At 39.3% G+C, this 19,315-nt stretch overlaps 2 protein-coding genes across 3 annotated transcripts; one reads left to right on the plus strand and one right to left on the minus strand.

The window, feature by feature from the left end:
- On the plus strand, positions 1-12,242 carry eif3jb (eukaryotic translation initiation factor 3, subunit Jb). Of its 2 annotated transcripts, XR_003049722.1 has the most exons (12): positions 1-350; positions 1,228-1,406; positions 1,505-1,660; positions 2,321-2,463; positions 2,570-2,718; positions 2,888-2,985; positions 3,315-3,465; positions 4,059-5,880; positions 6,635-6,774; positions 6,927-7,015; positions 9,320-9,355; positions 10,071-10,116. XR_003049722.1 is itself a non-coding variant. In XM_017032633.2 (9 exons), exons 2-9 carry the CDS (start codon positions 6,762-6,764, stop codon positions 11,941-11,943), a joined length of 726 nt encoding a protein of 241 aa, XP_016888122.1. In that variant the 5' UTR covers positions 5,733-5,880; positions 6,635-6,761; the 3' UTR covers positions 11,944-12,242. The 2 variants fall into 2 exon arrangements, 1 of the variants encoding a protein (XP_016888122.1); XM_017032633.2 differs by lacking the exons at positions 1-350; positions 1,228-1,406; positions 1,505-1,660; ... (3 more) ...; positions 3,315-3,465; positions 9,320-9,355 and adding exons at positions 10,231-10,337; positions 10,422-10,518; positions 11,220-11,378; positions 11,489-11,562; positions 11,815-12,242 and having other exon boundaries at positions 5,733-5,880; positions 10,071-10,128.
- A 684-nt stretch (positions 12,243-12,926) lies between these two features.
- cilp (cartilage intermediate layer protein, nucleotide pyrophosphohydrolase) lies at positions 12,927-19,157 on the minus strand. The gene is made up of 9 exons (XM_008310098.3): positions 19,033-19,157; positions 18,402-18,557; positions 17,572-17,613; positions 17,198-17,467; positions 16,928-17,107; positions 16,540-16,845; positions 16,338-16,446; positions 16,093-16,241; positions 12,927-15,660 (listed from the first exon to the last, which is right to left on the minus strand). The coding sequence occupies exons 2-9, from the start codon at positions 18,481-18,483 to the stop codon at positions 13,301-13,303; spliced, it is 3,498 nt and encodes a 1,165-aa protein (XP_008308320.1). The 5' UTR covers positions 18,484-18,557; positions 19,033-19,157; the 3' UTR covers positions 12,927-13,300.
- Positions 19,158-19,315: the final 158 nt, after the last annotated feature.

Here is a 19,315-nt window from a genome sequence, read left to right on the forward strand (position 1 = left end):
CACCAGTCTGCAGGACATTTCTCTGGTGAGTACACTTCCGTTGTGACCACACTGGTCTGTGTCTCCATTAACCTTGAGACTAGACCGTTCAATCATCGGTGTCTCCAGTGGTTGTCAGATGAGGGTGAGGTCTGGATCCTCAGTGTGTACGTGTACCTGTCCTTGTGTTTTCCCTCAGGATCTGGTGCCTCTGGGATACTTGGAGAAGCTTTTTATTAAGCAGCGTCACTGGGAAAGTGGGGACGTGGGAGCCAACTGTTTGACCGAGGACGAGAGGATCAGTTTCTTTCAGCGGCAGCAGTTTGTTCTTCAGTTTTTCCTGGGATACCTTAAAATAGATCCTCACTCCTGTAAGCATCACTGCGATTCCTCAGTGTAAAAACTTGTAAAAAACCAGGTTGAATGTAACAGCAAGTGAATCCTCAGCAGTGCTAAGACAGACAGAAAAGATTCCTCCCACAGCTTTGATAGGTTTTCTCATCTGTTTGTGGTTTGATTTATTTTTGTAAACTTGTATTTTAACCAAACTTTAAATAGAACCCGTTCGAATCATGGCAACAGGTTTCGATCTATGAGCCATCTGATTTTGTTTTTCCTCAAACTGAAAAAAACATTTCAGATGTTTTTTCAGTTTCAGTGCTTAAAGTCGAAGTTGAAGGCTGCAGATTTATAACGGCCATGAATAAAGGTTGTATTTTAGTTTGTCCTTGAACTTTTTGACAAACGCTCATATTCTCTGATGGCGAATAGTGACATCTAAAGGTGAGATTGCTTAGTGCAACCTGAGAGGACATCTCACTGCAGTACTCTCCCATCCTCCTCCGTGTCTTTTTACTATGCTCTGAATAGATTAAAATACCTGTCTGTTTCAAAGACTAAATATAAGAAATAGAAAGATTCAATGTGAATGTCAATCTTCAGAAAAGGCTGGTTCTTTAGAAACCTACGGGCCTTCCACTGGTTTCTAAAGAACCTAGGTATTTAAGGAACCTTTATTTGAATGTAATTTCTTCAAATCTTTTCTGACCATTCTTTGTAAAGGTGATTAAGTTAAAGGACTGGACACTGTTTAGGATTGTCCAATAGGAAGCAGGCTGACAACCACTGCCAGTGATGGCCGTTGCCTGGATCGTATTGAAAGCTGAGCCAAATGTGACGTGTTTAATAGGTTATAATGACGATAACAGAACCAAGGTCTCATCAGATATGTGTTTCCATCTTCTTTAGCGTGGAGTCCCTTCATTCCCTCCTGTGCGGTCATGCACTCCATACCTCCTGCCGCCTGGACTCCCAGCAGTCTGCTCAGCATGTCGTCTGTGGACTTCTACAACTGTCTGGAACTTATGGGTCGTGACCCATACATTGCAAACTACCAACGTAGCCAGTTGCTTAACAAAGTCAAGAAGGTATGACTGTGTTTGTCCTTTGGAATACACAGACGCCTCTCAGGGCAGTCTGAGTGTAACACTGCTCCATGTCTCTGCTCTCTCATTATGGATCGAAGATATTTGGCCCAGTCTTCTCCTTCTCTCAGCCTGTAATCTCTCAGCTGGGTGCACTGGCTAAAGAAATGACAGAAGAAGAGCTCAGCAGCCTCCACTTGGTAGAGAGGAGGAGCATTGCTGCTCTGGGTGCTGTCCAAGGCTGGAGCCAGAAACAGGTAACTGTTCTTCAGGATATGAAGAAACAAATTATTTTATTATTTATTATTTGACTTTTGTTTAGGTTTGTTTAAATATTTGGACATTTTTGTATCTTAATATTTAGTGAAGGCCTTATTTCTTGTGGTACTGGAACTCAACAACACAGAGAAAAAACAGACAAAAGATCTTACAGGATAATTAAACGTAATTAAAACTGTATCCTTACTAAGACAAGGTTTTCAGTGATGTTTAGACCAAGGAGCCACAGGAAGAGATGGTGCAGGTACCATGTTGTATAATGTTGTGGTTTATATTGCACTGGACATAGGAACTACTAGGACTACAAATAAAAGAAAAAAAAAAACCTCTACGGCTAGGACAAGGACATTCTTATACCTTGTTGTCTGTTTACTATGTCATGTGATGAAAGCTTGGGCTCTCATTCGTTTTTTTTTTTTTAAAGAAAACATTTTATAAATTTTAAATATTTTAACAATTGTCTGATTAACCAAGTATTTTTACCCTCTCTGAAAAACTATACATCAAAACAGTATGAACTAGTTTTTAACGAAGGTCTGACCTGTGGCAGTGCTGTATTGATTATACAGTATGATTACATTTTAGTGAAACCTGTGAGTAAGAAAAAGTCATTATCCAAACCCTTGTATCCCTCCCAGCTGGCAGTGCTCTCCAGCCGAGTGTTCAACTCCACCAAACAGACTCCCATTCAGCTGGACTCCAGCACACTGGTGGCAATGGGACACATCTTGTGTGGAGCTAAAAGCACAAACCTGAGCTCCCTGAATGCTGTGGAATTCAGGTTAACCAATAACGTCTACTTTTCACTCTATCTCGCTAATTTATTCTTGACCATTGATTTAATATTTGCACAAACTCTTATCTTTGTCTCCTCCTGGTGGCTACAGTAAGGCAGCGCTCTTTCTGGGTCAGCTGCAGCTCGCGTGCTCTGAGGAGCAGCTGGAAGTTTTTGTCAGGCTGCTGACACACCCCCTTGCTTTTGGACCCATAAGTTCATGGGGGACTGGCGTTTTCATTGAGATTGGTGTTCTGGCAGGTACGACGCATTCATACATTCATTATAAAACCTTAAAGCAAAGCATTCTGGGTTTTACACCAGTCTTGTTTTATTTTATTTTATGGCTCAAGAGTTTGGATTACTATGGTTTTGTAATAAAGTGACTTTAGCTTTAATTTTTTTTTTTACTTTTCTCTATGTTCTGCAGCTGGTATCACAGATTTTGCCATGTCAGCTTTGGTGAGAGAGCAGATTGAGGGAATGACACCTGAAGCCATTTCAAGGATTCCACCTGAAAGATTTTACGTGAGTCAAAAATTATATATAAAATTAAAAAAGAAAACCCATCAAGAACAAATATGTTTTGACACCTACACGTCAAGTACTTCAAATATATTATTCCTATTTAAATGAAAAATTATCCACAAAAGGACACTGGCGTTTCTATGAAAAGGTTATTAAAGATCTTCTAATTATAGACAAGTGTCGAAATAACTATTATAATCCGTAGCATATAAATCAATGCATGTTCATCAACTGAGGAAAGACGAGTGAAAAATACATTTGATGATTTAAATACGTTTTGTCATTTTCTCTTTAATATCTGTTTCTGTTTGTTATCTGATCTCTTCCAGGTGGCCTTGAACCAAAGACAGATCAGCATGTTCTCATATGAGCAGGCTGCTGCAGTGACTAATGAGCAGTACAATATTCTGTCAGAAGTCCAGAAGACGGCTCTGTCTATGGCACTGACCCCTTGGGAGAACAGGCCTGTGGACTTTAGAGGTAAAACTTCAAATACTGTGACTTAAACTGCATCCAAAGAATTTTAGTATAATTTGTAGATCCTAGCTTCCTGCCAACAAAACACACCTGGTATCTTGTCTGCTAAAGTTTAAGTGAGTTTTTTTATTTAGCAACAAAATAATTATGTTTGTATTAACGCACAGTCATTTAAAATAAATGTTGTTTTTTAGTCGTCATACTTTAGAAAGACAATGTTTTTATACAGTATCCTATATTTTTGCGTAGAGAACGGTGTACAGATTACAGCTAATGTTACAGCTAAAGTCAGAGCATACTGTTCCCCCAGTAAAAACATCAATAAGAAAGTTATTTGTTACAGTATACACTTTACCACTAGATGTCACCGTTTCAAATACACTGGAGCTTTAACTTTGTAAAGTTGGAATACAGTATTTTATGGTTACAATATAACAACAAATACAGCCGCACAACGTATAAACAACATTATAAATTCAATTTCTATTTTAAAAATGCATCATTTATGCGACTGGTTATACAGTACTGACGCAGTGTTTTTTCTGTACAGTATAGTATTTTATTATTGGTAATTGTTTATCCTTTTTTTCCCCTAGGGCGATCAGGGGCATTGTCGCTGAGCCATAGTCCTGTATGTCTCACACTTGGGCTGTTGATGCTGCTCTTTGTCCTCCATGGTCCTGCCCAATGACACCGTTAAGTCATGTGTCTTCAGGTGGAGTCTCCTCCAGATAACTCAGACAATCTGCTCCAATCTGTGCAATACAATATCCTTATTGATAATCGGCACTTGATAATCGACAGAATTCCTGTCAGATGTATGACAGCAGTTTTAATGTATCACCTAAAGAACACAGCACTAACCATGCATTGAAACATATTTCAAATAAAGGTAAAAACAGTACCACAGTATAAACACTATAGCTAACAACACCAAATATAACAACATGATGTTCTCACTTGCCTTCCTGTTCATTTTTGCTTTTATTTTGATATCCACCCTTGGTCCCGATCTCTTCTATTCAGGGACTTGATGCCATACGCAAAAGAGCAACCCCACAACTTAGCAACTGATTGTAATATTGCATTTATATCCATCTATATCTACATGTAGATATAGATGGGTATGCATATATACAGTATAGCCCTCCCCTGGTTTAAACAGACTAGGTTATTATTGTCCTTTCAAACCCCATGCACGCAAAGGAGGAAGATCTGCCCCTGTTGCTGTATATACATACATGTATATGTATATATGTATATACATATATACATATATGTGTGCGTGTGTATGTACAGTATATATATGTGAGAGCGTCATCACTGAGTAACATATATCTAGACGCAGCTATGTTGCACTAGCATAAAGTTATGTATTTTTGTGAAATTCTATATTTTTATCAAAGTCACCGCTTTAATACTTCCTGTTTATACATTCTAAGAATCATCTGTCTTCATGATGAAATCACGTGTATATAACATGTACTGTACAGTATATAACGCTCATTTGTCAGTGTTCTCTTTTAGGGCTCAGGAGGAAACCTGAGACCGCCTGTTTTTGATTCAAACTTCTAAATATTCTTATGTTATTGGCGTGTGAAGCTTGTAAACTTTGGGAATTGAAAAATAGTTGATGTAAAAATGTACCTCCCCCTCGGTTTAAGGGACAAAGACCTTGCGTTCAGTACAACACGATCCAGTCTATTTGCAGTGAGTTTTGTATTCTTGTACACGCTCGTGTCATGTAAGCATCAGTTATTAAAGCCGACCACTCTGCCTCAGTTCTGTCTTGACATTGTCCTTATTCACATACATAGATGATCATCTTCTAAGGAATGTATTGAATCATAGTTTAATGTCTGGCAATGACATTCATCTACCAATCTTGGGTTTGTTTTATAAACAGGTCTAGATGTAATGTAGTCACAAAAAAATTAGTTTGTTTTTCAGTCCATTGTGAAGGTTCAGTTAATTTCGATTTAAATAATGAAATAAACTAAGACAGCAGCTAGCACCCAATCCTTAATGTGACCATACTGTAGAATCAGACCAACTCCCCAAGACACAGTTTTGAACTCAAATAAATCTGCAATTTTTATATTTGTGGCAGAATTGTGTGATTTTTAGAGCATACTGTAAAGAGAGAGTGTTGGTACAAGATGTGCTAATGTTAGGAAAATGACTGTGTCTTTGATCTTTGGTTCGTAGTGTTTAATCATTTGACATTTGCCTGCCTTTCATCATCACGACAAACTATTTGCTTAGAGAAACTGGACCAGAGCACCGCAACCTAACAGACTGTTTAAAACACCAAAGATTAGCAGCAACACTATGGAAGCCAACTTTCACAAAACAACAAAGAAAAAGAGCCTGTTTTATTTCCTACCAAAAACTTAGAGGTACTCACTGAAGACTCAGGTAAAAACATTTTTAATTCAATATTATAATATTATTATAATTAGATTTTAGGGTTTTTAGAGAATCAGTTTTGTAGGTTTACATTGACCGAGCTCGGTAAATGTATAACATATGCTCAATGTTCAAAGATCTGCTTATTCAAAAATAACCAGCAGATTATGTTAATTATTATGTCACACCTATGAAAACAATAAGGAAAGGAAACAACACAAAGGCAAGAGCTTGTCAGACAGTCTCAGTCATAGTTTTTGATTTTAGATCCTGACTTGTGTATCACATGACATGTTTGGCCAAACCTGTCTTTCCTATTGTGTGTTTCAAATAATTATGTGGCTCTTCATTTAAGGTAGAATAATCCCTCATTTTCCTTTAACACCTGCTCAACTTTGACTTTTTTTTCATCATCCTAACTTTGTACACCCTCACTCAGAATAAAATGAATTTCCAAGTTTACCAAAGCTAACTAAAAACAGCATTAGAATTGATCATTCTGATGAAATCGACAAAGATTCAGATTGCTGTCGTACTTTCCTTATTGACGTCCTTATAGATCTGGCAAGAAATTCAAATTGTTTACAGTCCAGTTTCGTTACTACTATATTTATTTTTGCGACCCTCTTTGAATTAACACCCCACCACTTGAAACACCTGAACGGGTATCATGTAGATTGTCAACTCATCTACATTATGACAACCAGTTTTAAACCTGCGTGGGTTTAAAACCGAATACTCAATTTCTCTGTGTGAATTGAAGTAATCGAGGAGCGTGCCGAGGACGTTCGATAAGTCGATAGTGACGTGCAGACACTGGGAGCCGTTTCCGAGCGTGGTCGCCGGCTGCATCGCTGACTCCACTGTCAAACACAAGCAACACAGCCAACATGGCGGACTGGGGTAAGAGAACTAAGTTTGAGAGCATTTGTGTTTGTACACTGGCTGCTCTACCACACTCTCCACGAATGTGTCAACTGAATAATATGTGTTCTGACAGACACTCTTCCAAGATGAGTATTAGTTTAACAATTTTCATGTTGTCGTTTTTATAGACGCGGACAGCTTTGAGCCAGACGAGCCGATTAAAAAGGCGGCAGGGCAGGACAAATGGGAAGGAGAAGACGAGGAGGAAGATGTTAAGGTAGAAAAAATAGTGTGTGTGCTTGTGTTTGTGAGAAACGCAGATTCATTTTAGTGGTCGAGTTACCATTTGTCTTGCTTAAGGGGCCGCGAGTCTTCTCTCGTGAGCTACGAGCTAACAGTGGCTATAGCCGGGCTTGTTTCCCCGGCTTTGGTTGCCCATGCGTTCGTTTGCTTGTCAATTCTCCAGCTCCTGCTAGCGCTGTGTTAGCTGGTGGCTAACTCGTGTGGCACTGTCGGGCAGCTAGGAATGCTCCAGCTGCTACCCCAGCGAAATACCACAGCTTAGGAATCTAAAGTTTCCATAGCTAAGCTATTTCGCTAAACAAAATCATTATTTTATTGATTTAATTATTCATAAGTGGCATCAACGTAAAACTAAATCATTGTGTTTATTTAAAAGCTGTTTTGGTGGCGAGGTTTGAACAGCTTAGCTTGAAGCTACCGTCTGCCTGAGCTAACAAAATCGCTATCTTGTCAGGGTATAAAAATAACAACAACGAAATAACATTAATTACGTTAATTCGTAATGTTTTTAAGCGCTCTCTAACATTGATTATAATTATTTCATGGCAGTATCACATGCGTTTTAGCCCAAATCCCCATAGTTTGGTTACTCCATGCGGTGTATTTAGCCTGCTAACAAGTTTAGCCACACTCGGATGAAATCATCTAGTTTGATGATGACTCAACGGAGTCGAGAACAAGGCCTAGAAGTTTCTAGTTTACAGCAGGTATTTTGCAAGAGATGGGTTTAGATCATTTTTGTTTTACCTATGGTTTTAAAACCTGAATGTGGACACACTGTCTAGAAACCCCAGGTAGCTGGGACAGGGAATGTGCTGGTAAAGGTCTTTAAGGTTTTTGTAACATGGGTATGATAAAGAAAGAAAGTAGTGATTTCATGTTGTCAGTTAAAAAGATCCCAATTGCTCTAATTAAACGTGTATTCCTAAGAGACTTGATTTGTAATTATAGCATGCCTATACATAAGTCAATCCTCTGCAATCTTTTTGAGTAATGTAAATATGCTTTAAACATTTAGAAAAATGTATTTGGAAAGTATAATGTTTTGCGTCGTTTAGGTATTAAATGATTTATAGAGTAACAAGTGCACATATTTTTATTAACTGCTGATGTGTATAAGGCTGTCAACCGCAATCAAAACAGTTTAGGCAGAACAATATAATGTTTTCTACATAATCTGCAATGCTCTAGATATAATAACCTTCTATTTGCAGACAAGAGTTTTATTGACTTTACTAACTTTTTGTTGCCAACATCAATCTTGTGGCATAATTTGGCTTGATGAGGTACATTTAAGTGTCTTTTAAATGTATTACTCAAATTTTCAAATCTGTTGATGTCAGCCTTTTGGAAGGTTTTTTAAAAGTTTAGCATGTATACTAAAACCACTGTAAACAACCACTTGGTGTTAAGTTTTAAAGTCTTGATTTCACTCCTCTACAAATTCTTTCTATTGTACTGTCATTTGGTCATACACATTTTCTTCATAAGGTACGCGTCTTATTAATGTAGTCTGCAAATTGCAATTTAGCTTAAAAGATGTTGCCTTTTTGTAGCAGGAACTGTTCCCTTGGGCAACATGCTCTGTCAGAGGCAACTCACTGTCTTGTGCACAATGGGACTGACGTTCTAGCAACTTCCAGTTCATGGCAACCTCTCCTCTGTAATTTTTGAGAGGTTAATGAACATTCTAACCAAATTGTTGTTATCATAGTGTGACTATTTGGATTCTTCTTGCCTTCTCAAAGTGGTTACACGTCCAATAAGTTGTACCAATGTACATTTATTTGATCCCAGAGAACTTGGAAGTTACAATTATTAGATGGCTTTAATATCTAGGGAAATAGGTAGAATTTACAAAAATAATATAATACATATACTGTATATTTGAAAACAATAAAATCAAAAAGCCAACACCTAAGAGACTTTTCCAATTTTTGTAAATCTACAATTGTCCTGGAGACAGTTCACTCTGTTGGCAAAGCTTAGTGTTACTCACATCCAAGGCTTTCACTATTAGCTGATTGGCAGTTGAAATCATCAGTTTGGAATGGCTGTTTTTTGAGGAAAATAGGAAATCAAAATCTACTTGATATTGGGTTAAAAAAAGCAAAATTACTTGTTGACAGTGAGTTTCCACAAAAAGTGTCCCTAAACATTAGATTGTTTTTCTTTTGAGTGCACATATTTACTGAAATTGTTAGTGTTGATACACATGCCCTCTCATTCATCCGTTTGCTGAGTTTTCTCTGACTTGTATGACTTTTTCTGGCTCTAGAACTGGAAGTTGAACGAAAACACAGAAGCAAGACAAGTGTGTTGCATTTCTTTGATTCCTTTTTTAATTTAATGTGTATTGTAAGAGTGCTAGTTTGTATCAAAATATTTAAGTTAAAGGTAAATTTAAGAAAAATGCAGGGCAAAGAAAACACCACAGTTACTTTCAAGGAGAGCTCACAGAACAGCTTAAAAAAAGCTGGAAATTGTGTTCTGCTGGGTGGCCCCCTTTCACCTCCTACCTGAGTGCTTGTTTTAGTCAATCTATTGGTTGTTTTATTTTAAAATGAACATCTTTACATTTGCACATCATCATGTCAGACCCAAGCCACATTCCTTATTAGATACATATCTGATGTTTTTCACAGCAGCCTCAGACTAAACAGATTTTAATCTGACTAATGTCAGAGATGGAGCAATGAATGACACAAACACGGGTACTGTTAATGGGGCCAGCCACTGAGAACAGGAAGGAGGTTGTCAAATTCATATTAGTCGTCAGTAGGATGTCTTCCCTTGAAGGTCAGCATTTAATCAGCTGTAGTCAGTCATGATCGCTAACTAGAAGATGATAGGTCTTTTCAAGTTGAGATATTTCTGAATCTTCATGGACATGGAATTTTCCAACAGTCTTGTGTTTTTAAGGTATTTTACTCATTAGTAAGAGGATTTTAGGCTGCGTAATTCATGTGTTAATGTTCTTAAGATATTCTAGCTTGTAGTGAACCCAAAACAATTTTCTTTATTTTTAGGATAACTGGGATGATGAGGATGAAGAGGAGGAGAAAAAAACAGAGGTGAAAAAAATTGGTATGTGTGTATATTTGTATAATGAAATACTGTATCTGTAAATAGCAGTTCCAAATAAATTCTTGATAAAAATAAATGTGTTTTTCCATTTCTTTTTTGCAGAGACAAAAGTTTCCGAAAAGAAAAAGTTGAGTGAGAAGATCAAAGAGAAAGAAAATCGGTTAAAGAAAAAACAACAGGAAGTGAAGGAGAAAGAGCTAGAGGACAAAGTGAGCGTTTTTCTAAAGCACATGACCATTTTTTCTTATAATGTTTGTCCTCATTTAAATTGATTTTGTGTCATTTTGTTACAGGAAGAAGAACTCACCCCTGAACAAGAGCTTGAAGAGAAGTTAAGGGTGCAGAAATTACAAGAAGCTGCAGATTTGGAGTTGGCAAAAGACGCCTTTGGTAAAAACAAATCCACTTTTCGAAGCAAATTAATATTATTTATACTTTTTTTATTTGTGAACATGAAATTAAATGTATCACTTTACTTTTTTTATCTGTGAACATGAAATTAAATGTATCACTTGGGTTATTTCATTCTGCAGTGTTTCTTTATGTATGTAGAAATATTTCAGCTTTTTTTCTTCATAACCACTGTTCATAACCAGTGTAGTTTATTTGGCATATCTAGGAAATTATTTGATCATTAGAAAGAAAGTAGTTTGATATTAACACAGGGATATTGTTAAAAACACATTCACACACAATATACTTCCTGTGCATAGATATGTTGGATTAAAAAGTCTTAAAGGAAAAACGTATTTCCCTATAATATGCAGATTTCTTTTATGCAAGAAAAGCCAGATTGTTGCACACGGTTGTTGCTTACCTTAAATTTACAACTGGTCTTCTAATTTAAAACTAATAATACTTTATGTAAGTCATAAAATTCTATCTTTTAATGTATCACTGAAGTGGTAAACAAAGTGCTTAATGCTAAATATGCCTGACTAAATGAAAATTTCTAAAAAAAGAACAACTTCTATACATTGTGGACATTTGTGGTAGTACTCACTGCAATAATAGAAGAAACTGAAGTTTTTGAACACCCTCCCTGCAAGTCTGTGTATGATAAAGATATTTGTTGTTGCTTTGTTACCCAGGTGTCACCACTGTCACAGGAATCGATGCCATGTGTCCCTCATCCAAAGAAGATTTCACAGAGTTTGAAAAATTGTTGAAAGAAAAGATTTGTCAGTATGAAAAATCGGTTCATTATTCAAGTTTCTTGGATTCTTTGTTTCGGGAGCTCTGTATTTCATGTGAGTACATCAGCTCGTCACTTTGTAATCCAGCAGTGCTCTTGACTACATGATTTTAGTCATAGGTAGGTTTGGACAACTTGGTTGACTTTGTGTTTGCTTTTTTGCAGTGGAAGTAGATGATTTGAAGAAAGTCAGTAATTCCCTTTCAATTCTTCTAAGTGAAAAACAGAAACAAGAAAAAGTGAGTACATTCTTTGTTAGACTTTAGGGTGGGGTAAATTATCGTCAGTAGGGGGTGCTCTCCACCTCTCAATGTTTTCTTTTTTTCCCCAATTGTTAAAAAAAAAAACTACATTTCTGTGGCTTTTGTAATGAGTATACTTCTTCAACAATGCAGTGTCTTTTTCAGTCAAGTGAGGTTTATTACATTTATATCAAGTTAATGTTTTTATATATATATAAAATGTAATGTTGTGTGACTTTGTTTACTCAGCAAAACAAAGGAAAGAAAAAGAAGAAAGGCGTCGTAGCTGGTGGTGGGTTGAAAGCACAGTTGAGGGACGACCTTGACTATGCAGAGTTTGACGGTGGCTACGCCCAAGACTATGAGGACTTCATGTGACACTGGCTTCGTCACTACGACCCTTTCCTTCTCCAAACCCAGAGGAGTCCAGCTGTACCTTCTCATGCTGTCCAGTGCCATCCTGGAAAATTTGAACAATGTGTTGTCCTCCCCTGCCCCATCACTTTGCTTCAATAGCCAGAGGGACTATACCAGGGAGCATCAAGTCTCACAACCCTATTACGTTCACATTACACAGGAAATAGCCTTTCTCTTTCTCTCCTCTCAATCCGCTTCCCCTCACCAGTAATTATTTGATACTTTTCAATGGAGGAAACAACTGCTCTGAGTTTTGTGAGGCTCTTTTAATTAAAGTGCACTCCTTTTTGAGGCTCTTTTAATTAAAGTGCACTCCTGTCAATATTGCATATTGATATATATATATATAATGTTGCAGGTGTGAGTGTACTGACATAGAAACAGAGGGTTCTATGCAAATTCTTTCACCAGACCTGTCATCTACATACTATAGGTATTGCTTACCTGTGGATGGTTCTTTACAGTAAAGTATAGTGTCTATAACTGGTTGCCAAGTGCAGGACAGTTATTCATTACATCGGTCATTTTTATCTCTGGAAGGTTGGAAAAAGTTGGATGCATCATTTAATTTAGTTGTAATTTCACAGGCGATCACACCATTGTTTAGATAAAGGGATTGATAATAAGGTGATAATAAATCAAATGAATAAATTAAATGAATTCACAGCCATCCTCTTGATACATCTCTGGAATATCCTTGAAGAATTGGAGCAAAGATTGCTTAAAGATGTGTTTCATGCATAAGAAAATGCAATTTACTAATATGATTTGTACTAATGCAGAAAATAAGTATTGATCAGGCAAGTGGATTCACTTGTTCCTACTGGTCTCCTAATCATTGCTTCTGCAGGCTTGTATCAAGTGATGAGGAGCTGGTGTTCACAGGCTTCTCCCCACCATGTCTTCTTTTGGGCTACAGTTAATTGAAAGGGACAAGTTTCTCCTTTTCTTTTCTAACACTTGACCAGTTTTATTGTTACACAGGCAGTTGGATACAGTACAATGTGGGAAATACAGCATCTGCAGTGTTTTATAAGCATCTAATTTAATAAATCACTGGTCAAAATATAAGTTGTTTCTGTTTTTGTTTATAACATGGTGAGCGTTGTGTAACAACACAACATCTTATTGATTAGCTTTTCAAAGCATGTGTAATAAATACTCTATTTACACTTTCAAGTAAATATGAACACTTGGGCAATAATGCAACAACTCATGGCCAAGAAGCTGTGAAAACAGGCTCTGCTTAGTTATATATTCACTCAATTCGAAGTGAAGTGTAATGGTTCCCTCTAATCTGCATGTTGATCAGCAGTGTTCAGTTTTTGTTTTTCCTGCGTTTTCCCGCTGGGTTTCTGGTGCTACGTCTGCTGCTGCTTCGTGGAGCGTTGGGCTTTGGCCTGTTACGGTTCTGTCTGCCTTCTCCTCTAACCACGCTGACTGATCCCTGGCCTTGAGAATTTTGCAGAGCCTGGAAGACACTCTGCTGTGACACTTCACGATCTCCACAGGTGAAAGAGAGAGCTACACCGTCGTTGCTCTTCATGACACGGGATGTACTGTCAGAGGTGCCGTCAAAGCAGCGACCAAGTGCGATCTCTTTAGCTGTACGGGGATCCTGGTCAGTTACTGTGTAAATTCCATAGTTATGACCGAGGGGGTCAAGAGGTGCAAGCATTGTGAACTCATTGGTGTCATTGTTGACAGCCAGGGGCAAATGGTTGACCAAATACTCCTGAAGCATTGTGTTCACATGGTCTCTCTTGCAGCTCCCCTGTGGGATCACCTTGACCAGGGTTCGGTCTACACGCTCCTGGTCGTACAACATCCCACTGCATTTAAATTCCAAGCAAACAGCTGATACAGTGTTCTGGTCCATGTCACGAATGCTGCGAGTGTCTCGGAGCCCGTAGAGTTGCCCCACTGTCTTGGGATGAGTTCCACCCATGTTTCTGGATCTTACGTTGATTTCATGTGGGCTATTGATTTTGACTTTAATGTAACAGGCTCGATATTCCATGGGCTTGGGCCACCAGCTGAGGTAGTCCTCTGTCCAGCTCATTGGAGCATCTTCGTTGAATGGTACCGTGTTGTAATCGTATCGATCACCTTCGACTCTAGAGAAACGGAAGTGTGCTGCACTGAATTGGGCCTCCTCACAGTCCTTCAACTTCTCAAATGGGTACACTGGTCCGTTGCCTTCCTCAGCTGCATTGGGGCTGGGTTTTGCAACATTAATGCTGAGGGACGTTTTCTTCACCCTGGGGTCTTCATGATCGGACCTTCTGTAGTTGAGTTTACCAAGGTAAGGCTGCGGAACTCCAATTAGGTTAGGATTTAGCTTGGGAGTAGAAGCCACAGCTTCCAGCTCCTCCCCTCCAAGGTTGGCCATGACATGTGCTGTATATGCATCGGCTTTTTGTTCATCGCAAAAAGCAGGAAGACAGGCACCATTAGACCCTGTGACCACACTATCAAATCGTCCCCATGCCCGAGGGTTAGAGGAATATCCGGGTGAGGGCTCCATGTTGATAAGACTCACCACAACTCCCTCAACTTGCTCACTGGGCATAAAGCGCTCACTGCGGAATGCCCTCACCTTCACATAACATCTGCGATTCTCTGGGACATCCAAATTGAACAACCTTCTCTCTCTGATCTCCATGTTACCAATCAGAAACGTTCTCTCCTCCCTTTTCCCTCTTCTTTTTTTCTCCATCTGAAGACTTCCCTCCTCCTCCCACAGACCAGTGTCTGGGTTGAGTGACCACAGTTTCATGGTGTTGAGATGCTCGGACATCTTCACCTGAGCAGAATCAAGGAACACTTTCACTTCACCTGCATTTAGGGGTTCGTTGTTTTCCTCACCCCTGAAGTCTACTGAAAACATGCCATAGGTTCTCAGTGGCAGAGTATCTCCTTCATTCCCCACATAGTTGAGATCACTCTGGGCTGCAGCAGCTGTGGAGACATTTCTTGGGTCAAGAAATGTCACACTGGCATTGACGTTGCCCACAAAGACTTCTCCATTTTCCTTGTAAAAGGAATTGGGGGGTATCTGGATCTGCACCATTGCCTCCTGACCCTCCACCTCTCCAAGTTCCAACATGTTGGTGTCTGTGGAACTGATCGTGATCGGGGCTTTCTTCCTTAGAAGTTTGATCTCATGGTAAACTGCTCCTCCTTTGGTATGAAATGGAAGAACCTTGGTAGTGTTGACGAATTTCTGCATGTTGTCTACAAAGGTAAGTACGAGTCTCTCTGTGTCTGGGGGAACTTGGACAGAGAAGGTACCCTTATACCCCGTGCGGCTGATTCGGACTCCGTTCATGAAGATGTGTCCAAACCTCATTGGCTCACCGTTATCTGCAGCAATGGCCCTACCGTGGACAATAGTCTTGGTGTCTACACATTTCTGACAGCCACACTTGGTCACCACCATGGTGGGCAGCTGGTAGCCTTGGCACGTGACCTGCCTCTTTTCCATCGTCTCTACACCGCAGCAGTAGGAAATTTTGTCCTTGCACCTGATACCGTTGTCCAGTTGTCCAACGCAAATGGTTGTAGGACATTTGCCCACGTCGTAGTAGAAGGAGTCTGTGCTGTTTTGGTAGCAGTCGTGGGGCAGACGGATGAGGTGGGAATCGGGCTGTGGTTTACATGATGGCTCATTTTTACCTGTGTTTGAGATGCAGAGATGAAACGCTGAGTATGTTTGACAGTTTATTCACACATATCTTGAAATATGTCTCATTTATGGACTAGAATTTGATTGTTTGGTGTAATCATTCCTAATCCAATAAACTGATATGAACTGTTGTGTTGTAAATGTGTTGTCACGGCTGAGAGATGACCAATTTTAAATATGAACAAAATAATAATAACCTACAAAGATACTTTGGCCTTTGCTTTAAAGAAGTGTAGTACTGTGATTATGTTTTGGTATTTTTAAAATAGATTCTGTGAGCAAAGATAAAACTACAAAATGAAGTCAACCTGCTCTATTTTTCACCTGAATACTCGTGAGAGTCGTGAGAGTCCACCAGGTTTTACAATGCAGTAAAATGCAGTATATTGCATGTTGAGCCTTGGGTGCAGCGGTTTACTTACCAATGACTTTAAGTGTTGCTGGTTTGGTCTTGATAGCTCCTGATGGTCCACTTGCTCTGCAGTAATATTCACCAGCCTGCTCAGGTCGTAGATCTTTTAGGACCAAAGTAGTTTCTGTTTTCCTCTCCAGGAGAGTGTTGTTATGAAACCTGTATTTTCCCACATGATAAATCACAGAGCGTGGAAACGTTCGCATCATTTCATTTTATATCAAAGTAATTATGGTCTGGTTGTTTCCACCCTACCATTGGTAGTTGTCTGGTGGTGGTGCTCCTGTCACCTTGCAGCAGAAGGCAGCAGTTTGACCCTCTACCCTGGACTTGCTCTCAGGGTTGTTCAGTACATGAAGTTTCTCTGAAAAGACAAAATTACAATTTTACTTCATAGTAACGTATGGTTTTATTTTTGTAAATCGTAACCGTTTAAACTCATAGATCTCATCTGCACCTATTCTTTTCATCTGAACACTGAGCACAGAGGTGTGTTCCATGCTGACTGGCACCACAGCTGTGAGGGGGGAGTGACCCTGCAGGCTGATGGTCAGTGTGGTGTTTCCATCAGGGCAGACGCCAGGGATACGGAAGTGTCCGTTGTGGTCTGTCAGGGTGAGGAGCTTGCCGTTACGTAGGATGGCAGCTCCTTCAGCAGAAAGACCTCCTGCACCACGAACAGAGCCCAGCAGGATGTGCTCTTCACACATGCATGCATCGCACTCAGCATTCGCTCTGCCTATGACACAGTGAAGCGAACAACCTGAACGGGAGAGTTAGAAAAACTGTTTAATAATTCACAGGTCCCCCCTCCAATATTAAAGACTAAAATGAGACAAACTCACCTGATGTCGGACACTCAGGTCCACTGCACGCCCTCTGTTCAACTTTGGGTCCAATGCAAGGCACAGAATGAGAAAGGCAGTCTCTGGTACGTATTTGGACACCCACCTGGTCACAGGCAGCGGGGCAGGGCGTCCAGTCTGACCACTGGCCCCACGTAGCCTGAATGTTCACAGTAAAATCTGTATAAAAAAACATAAATAATTATGAAGGCATCAAAAAATGGAAAAGAAAAAGTTTGTAAATGTAGTCTCAGGAAAGAAGGAGCAAACCTTTAGGACAGAGGAAGCGGACCGCATAGTTAGAGCAGTTACGATCTGGACCTTGCTCCTCATTCAGGCACCAGAACCCCACTGAGGGGTCTGCATGGACCGTCTCCCCGGTCTCACGGGCTGGGATCCATTCAGTGGTTCTGGCTTCAATGGCCCGTGGAGTCTCACACACTCTCGCACGGTAATAGAATCGGATGGCCTCCAACTGTTCATAGTCTCCATAACCACCAGGGTGGTCAACATTGAACCATGTAGTCCACTCGTGGTTTTCTAGAAACAATGATACACAGGGAAAAAAAAGTCACATGAAACTCTCTGTAGTCATGTTTATATTTATGTTTTTATGATTTTTACACTTGAAAAACAGTCATTACCCTCAACAGGACCGGACTCTCTGTTGTCTCTTCTCCAAGGCCCTGCAACAGAGAAGGGTCAATGTGTATTTAGTCTCACAAGTTTGCTAGCTGTTACAAAAACAATGATTTTTAAACATTTAAATAAGTATTTTTTCCATAAAAGGGTTCTGATACAATACTGCCATGTGTAATACCACTTACCTTGTTTTTATTTTGATTTAATGCCTTTTAAAATACTCATTGGAGCAAGACAGATAAGGGCTCTCAAATTATGACATGAAGGAACATCCTCAAAATAAGGAATAGGATGTATGAAAATACCACCCATTAAAATAAGGCATCTATTTTGAATAAACATGAATATTTATTCATTGTGTCGAACCAGTAGAGAATATATCCACCAGATGGCAGTAATAAAACCCCAATAAAGTCAGAGCTCCATCAAAAGCCAAGGGGAAAAGAAATACAAGTTTAGGTGATCAGCAGGATCGTAAACCAAATAATGACGACTGCCTTCATAGCGCCCCCTACAGTGAAGGCAGTGTAGTGTTTATGTCTATAGAAATAATGGGCTACGTTTTCAAACATTTATAAAATAAATACTGCATGTAAAAATAAAATCAGCGATCATTTGATTTTAGGCATGAATCTGCCCAAAACCTGCATATAAATAAACTTTCCTCTGCAGAACATCAAAACTAAATTCCATTTTGACCGTGAAATCTTTTCAGCTGGCGTTTACTTAAAATATGTGCATATTGTTTTGGAGAAGGTGAGGTATTTTTAGTAGACACATACCAGGGTGTGAAGACCAGAAACAGGAGTCCAATCATCTGTCAGAGACTCACCTTGAGCAGACACGGCGGCTGCAGTGATTCCCAGGATGAGGAGAAGTTGCCTTGGTGACATTTTCATTCTCTGGTGCCACATTTGACCCTTGACCTTTCACCTTTAGTAATGAGTGTTTCACACCCGGAACTCCAAAAGCCTAACAACGCAAATTCCTGTTGAAAAGTCAGATCACACATTTGTGAAAAGGGGGGATCTATTTGATCATTTGTGTACAGCCGGATTAAAAAACACACTTTTGTAGATTTGAATGATAAACGTTGTCTAAAAATGTCTCTTTTTTTTAAGTTTAAAACAACATGCTATGACCGAGCCCCCCCGCTCACTCAGATTACACATCTGTGTAATCCATCACCAAATGTCGAGGGAACAGTCAAACATTTCTACATTTACTGACAAAACACTGGCAAAAAAAAAAAAAAAAACATCCTCAGTTTACAAGCAAAAGTCTTACACAGACACACTCGTTTTAAACAGCAAATTAAAACATGTTTCTTTACCTGAACAAAGAAAAGTCATGATGTGACTCCAAAGAAAAAATAGATATAGAGATAAATAGAAATAGATAGAGAAGTTAATAAAAAAGATTTACATCAAAAATTCCAGTGTCCAGTATTTTTTTTTTCTTACCTTCTTTTGTTGCACTATCCTGTTATTTAGTCTGGTTTGGCCCTTCACTCTCTCAGTCTGCTGTTCTTCCTCACATCCCTCGTCTTCCCTCCCTCTCTTCTTCTCTCTGCGTCCACTCACTTCTCCACTGTCTTTTTTTATACCCCTCCCTGCGCCCCAGCGCCTCTGCCCCTCGCCCACTCCCATTTTGGCAGTGAGCCACAGCGATGTTGATCACACATTTATTCCTGTAATTCATCACCTTCACTGTACAACCACGACACCTACTGATTATCACTGTTTA

This window comes from Cynoglossus semilaevis, chromosome 5 (assembly GCF_000523025.1).
Source record: "Cynoglossus semilaevis isolate Cse_v1.0 chromosome 5, Cse_v1.0, whole genome shotgun sequence".
NCBI lineage: Eukaryota > Metazoa > Chordata > Actinopteri > Pleuronectiformes > Cynoglossidae > Cynoglossus > Cynoglossus semilaevis.

Coding starts and splice junctions, on each gene's coding strand:
- cilp (XM_008310098.3), bottom strand. CDS start 18,483: ATGTGGCACCAGAGAATGAAAATGTCACCAAGGCAACTTCTCCTCATC. Junction 17,108..17,197: donor CCGCTTCCTCTGTCCTAAAG/GTTTGCTCCTTC, acceptor TTTTTTATACAG/ATTTTACTGTGAACATTCAG. Junction 16,447..16,539: donor TGTTCAGATGAAAAGAATAG/GTGCAGATGAGA, acceptor TTGTCTTTTCAG/AGAAACTTCATGTACTGAAC.
- eif3jb (XM_017032633.2), top strand. Junction 10,519..11,219: donor GTTGGCAAAAGACGCCTTTG/GTAAAAACAAAT, acceptor TTTGTTACCCAG/GTGTCACCACTGTCACAGGA. Junction 11,563..11,814: donor AAAAACAGAAACAAGAAAAA/GTGAGTACATTC, acceptor TTGTTTACTCAG/CAAAACAAAGGAAAGAAAAA.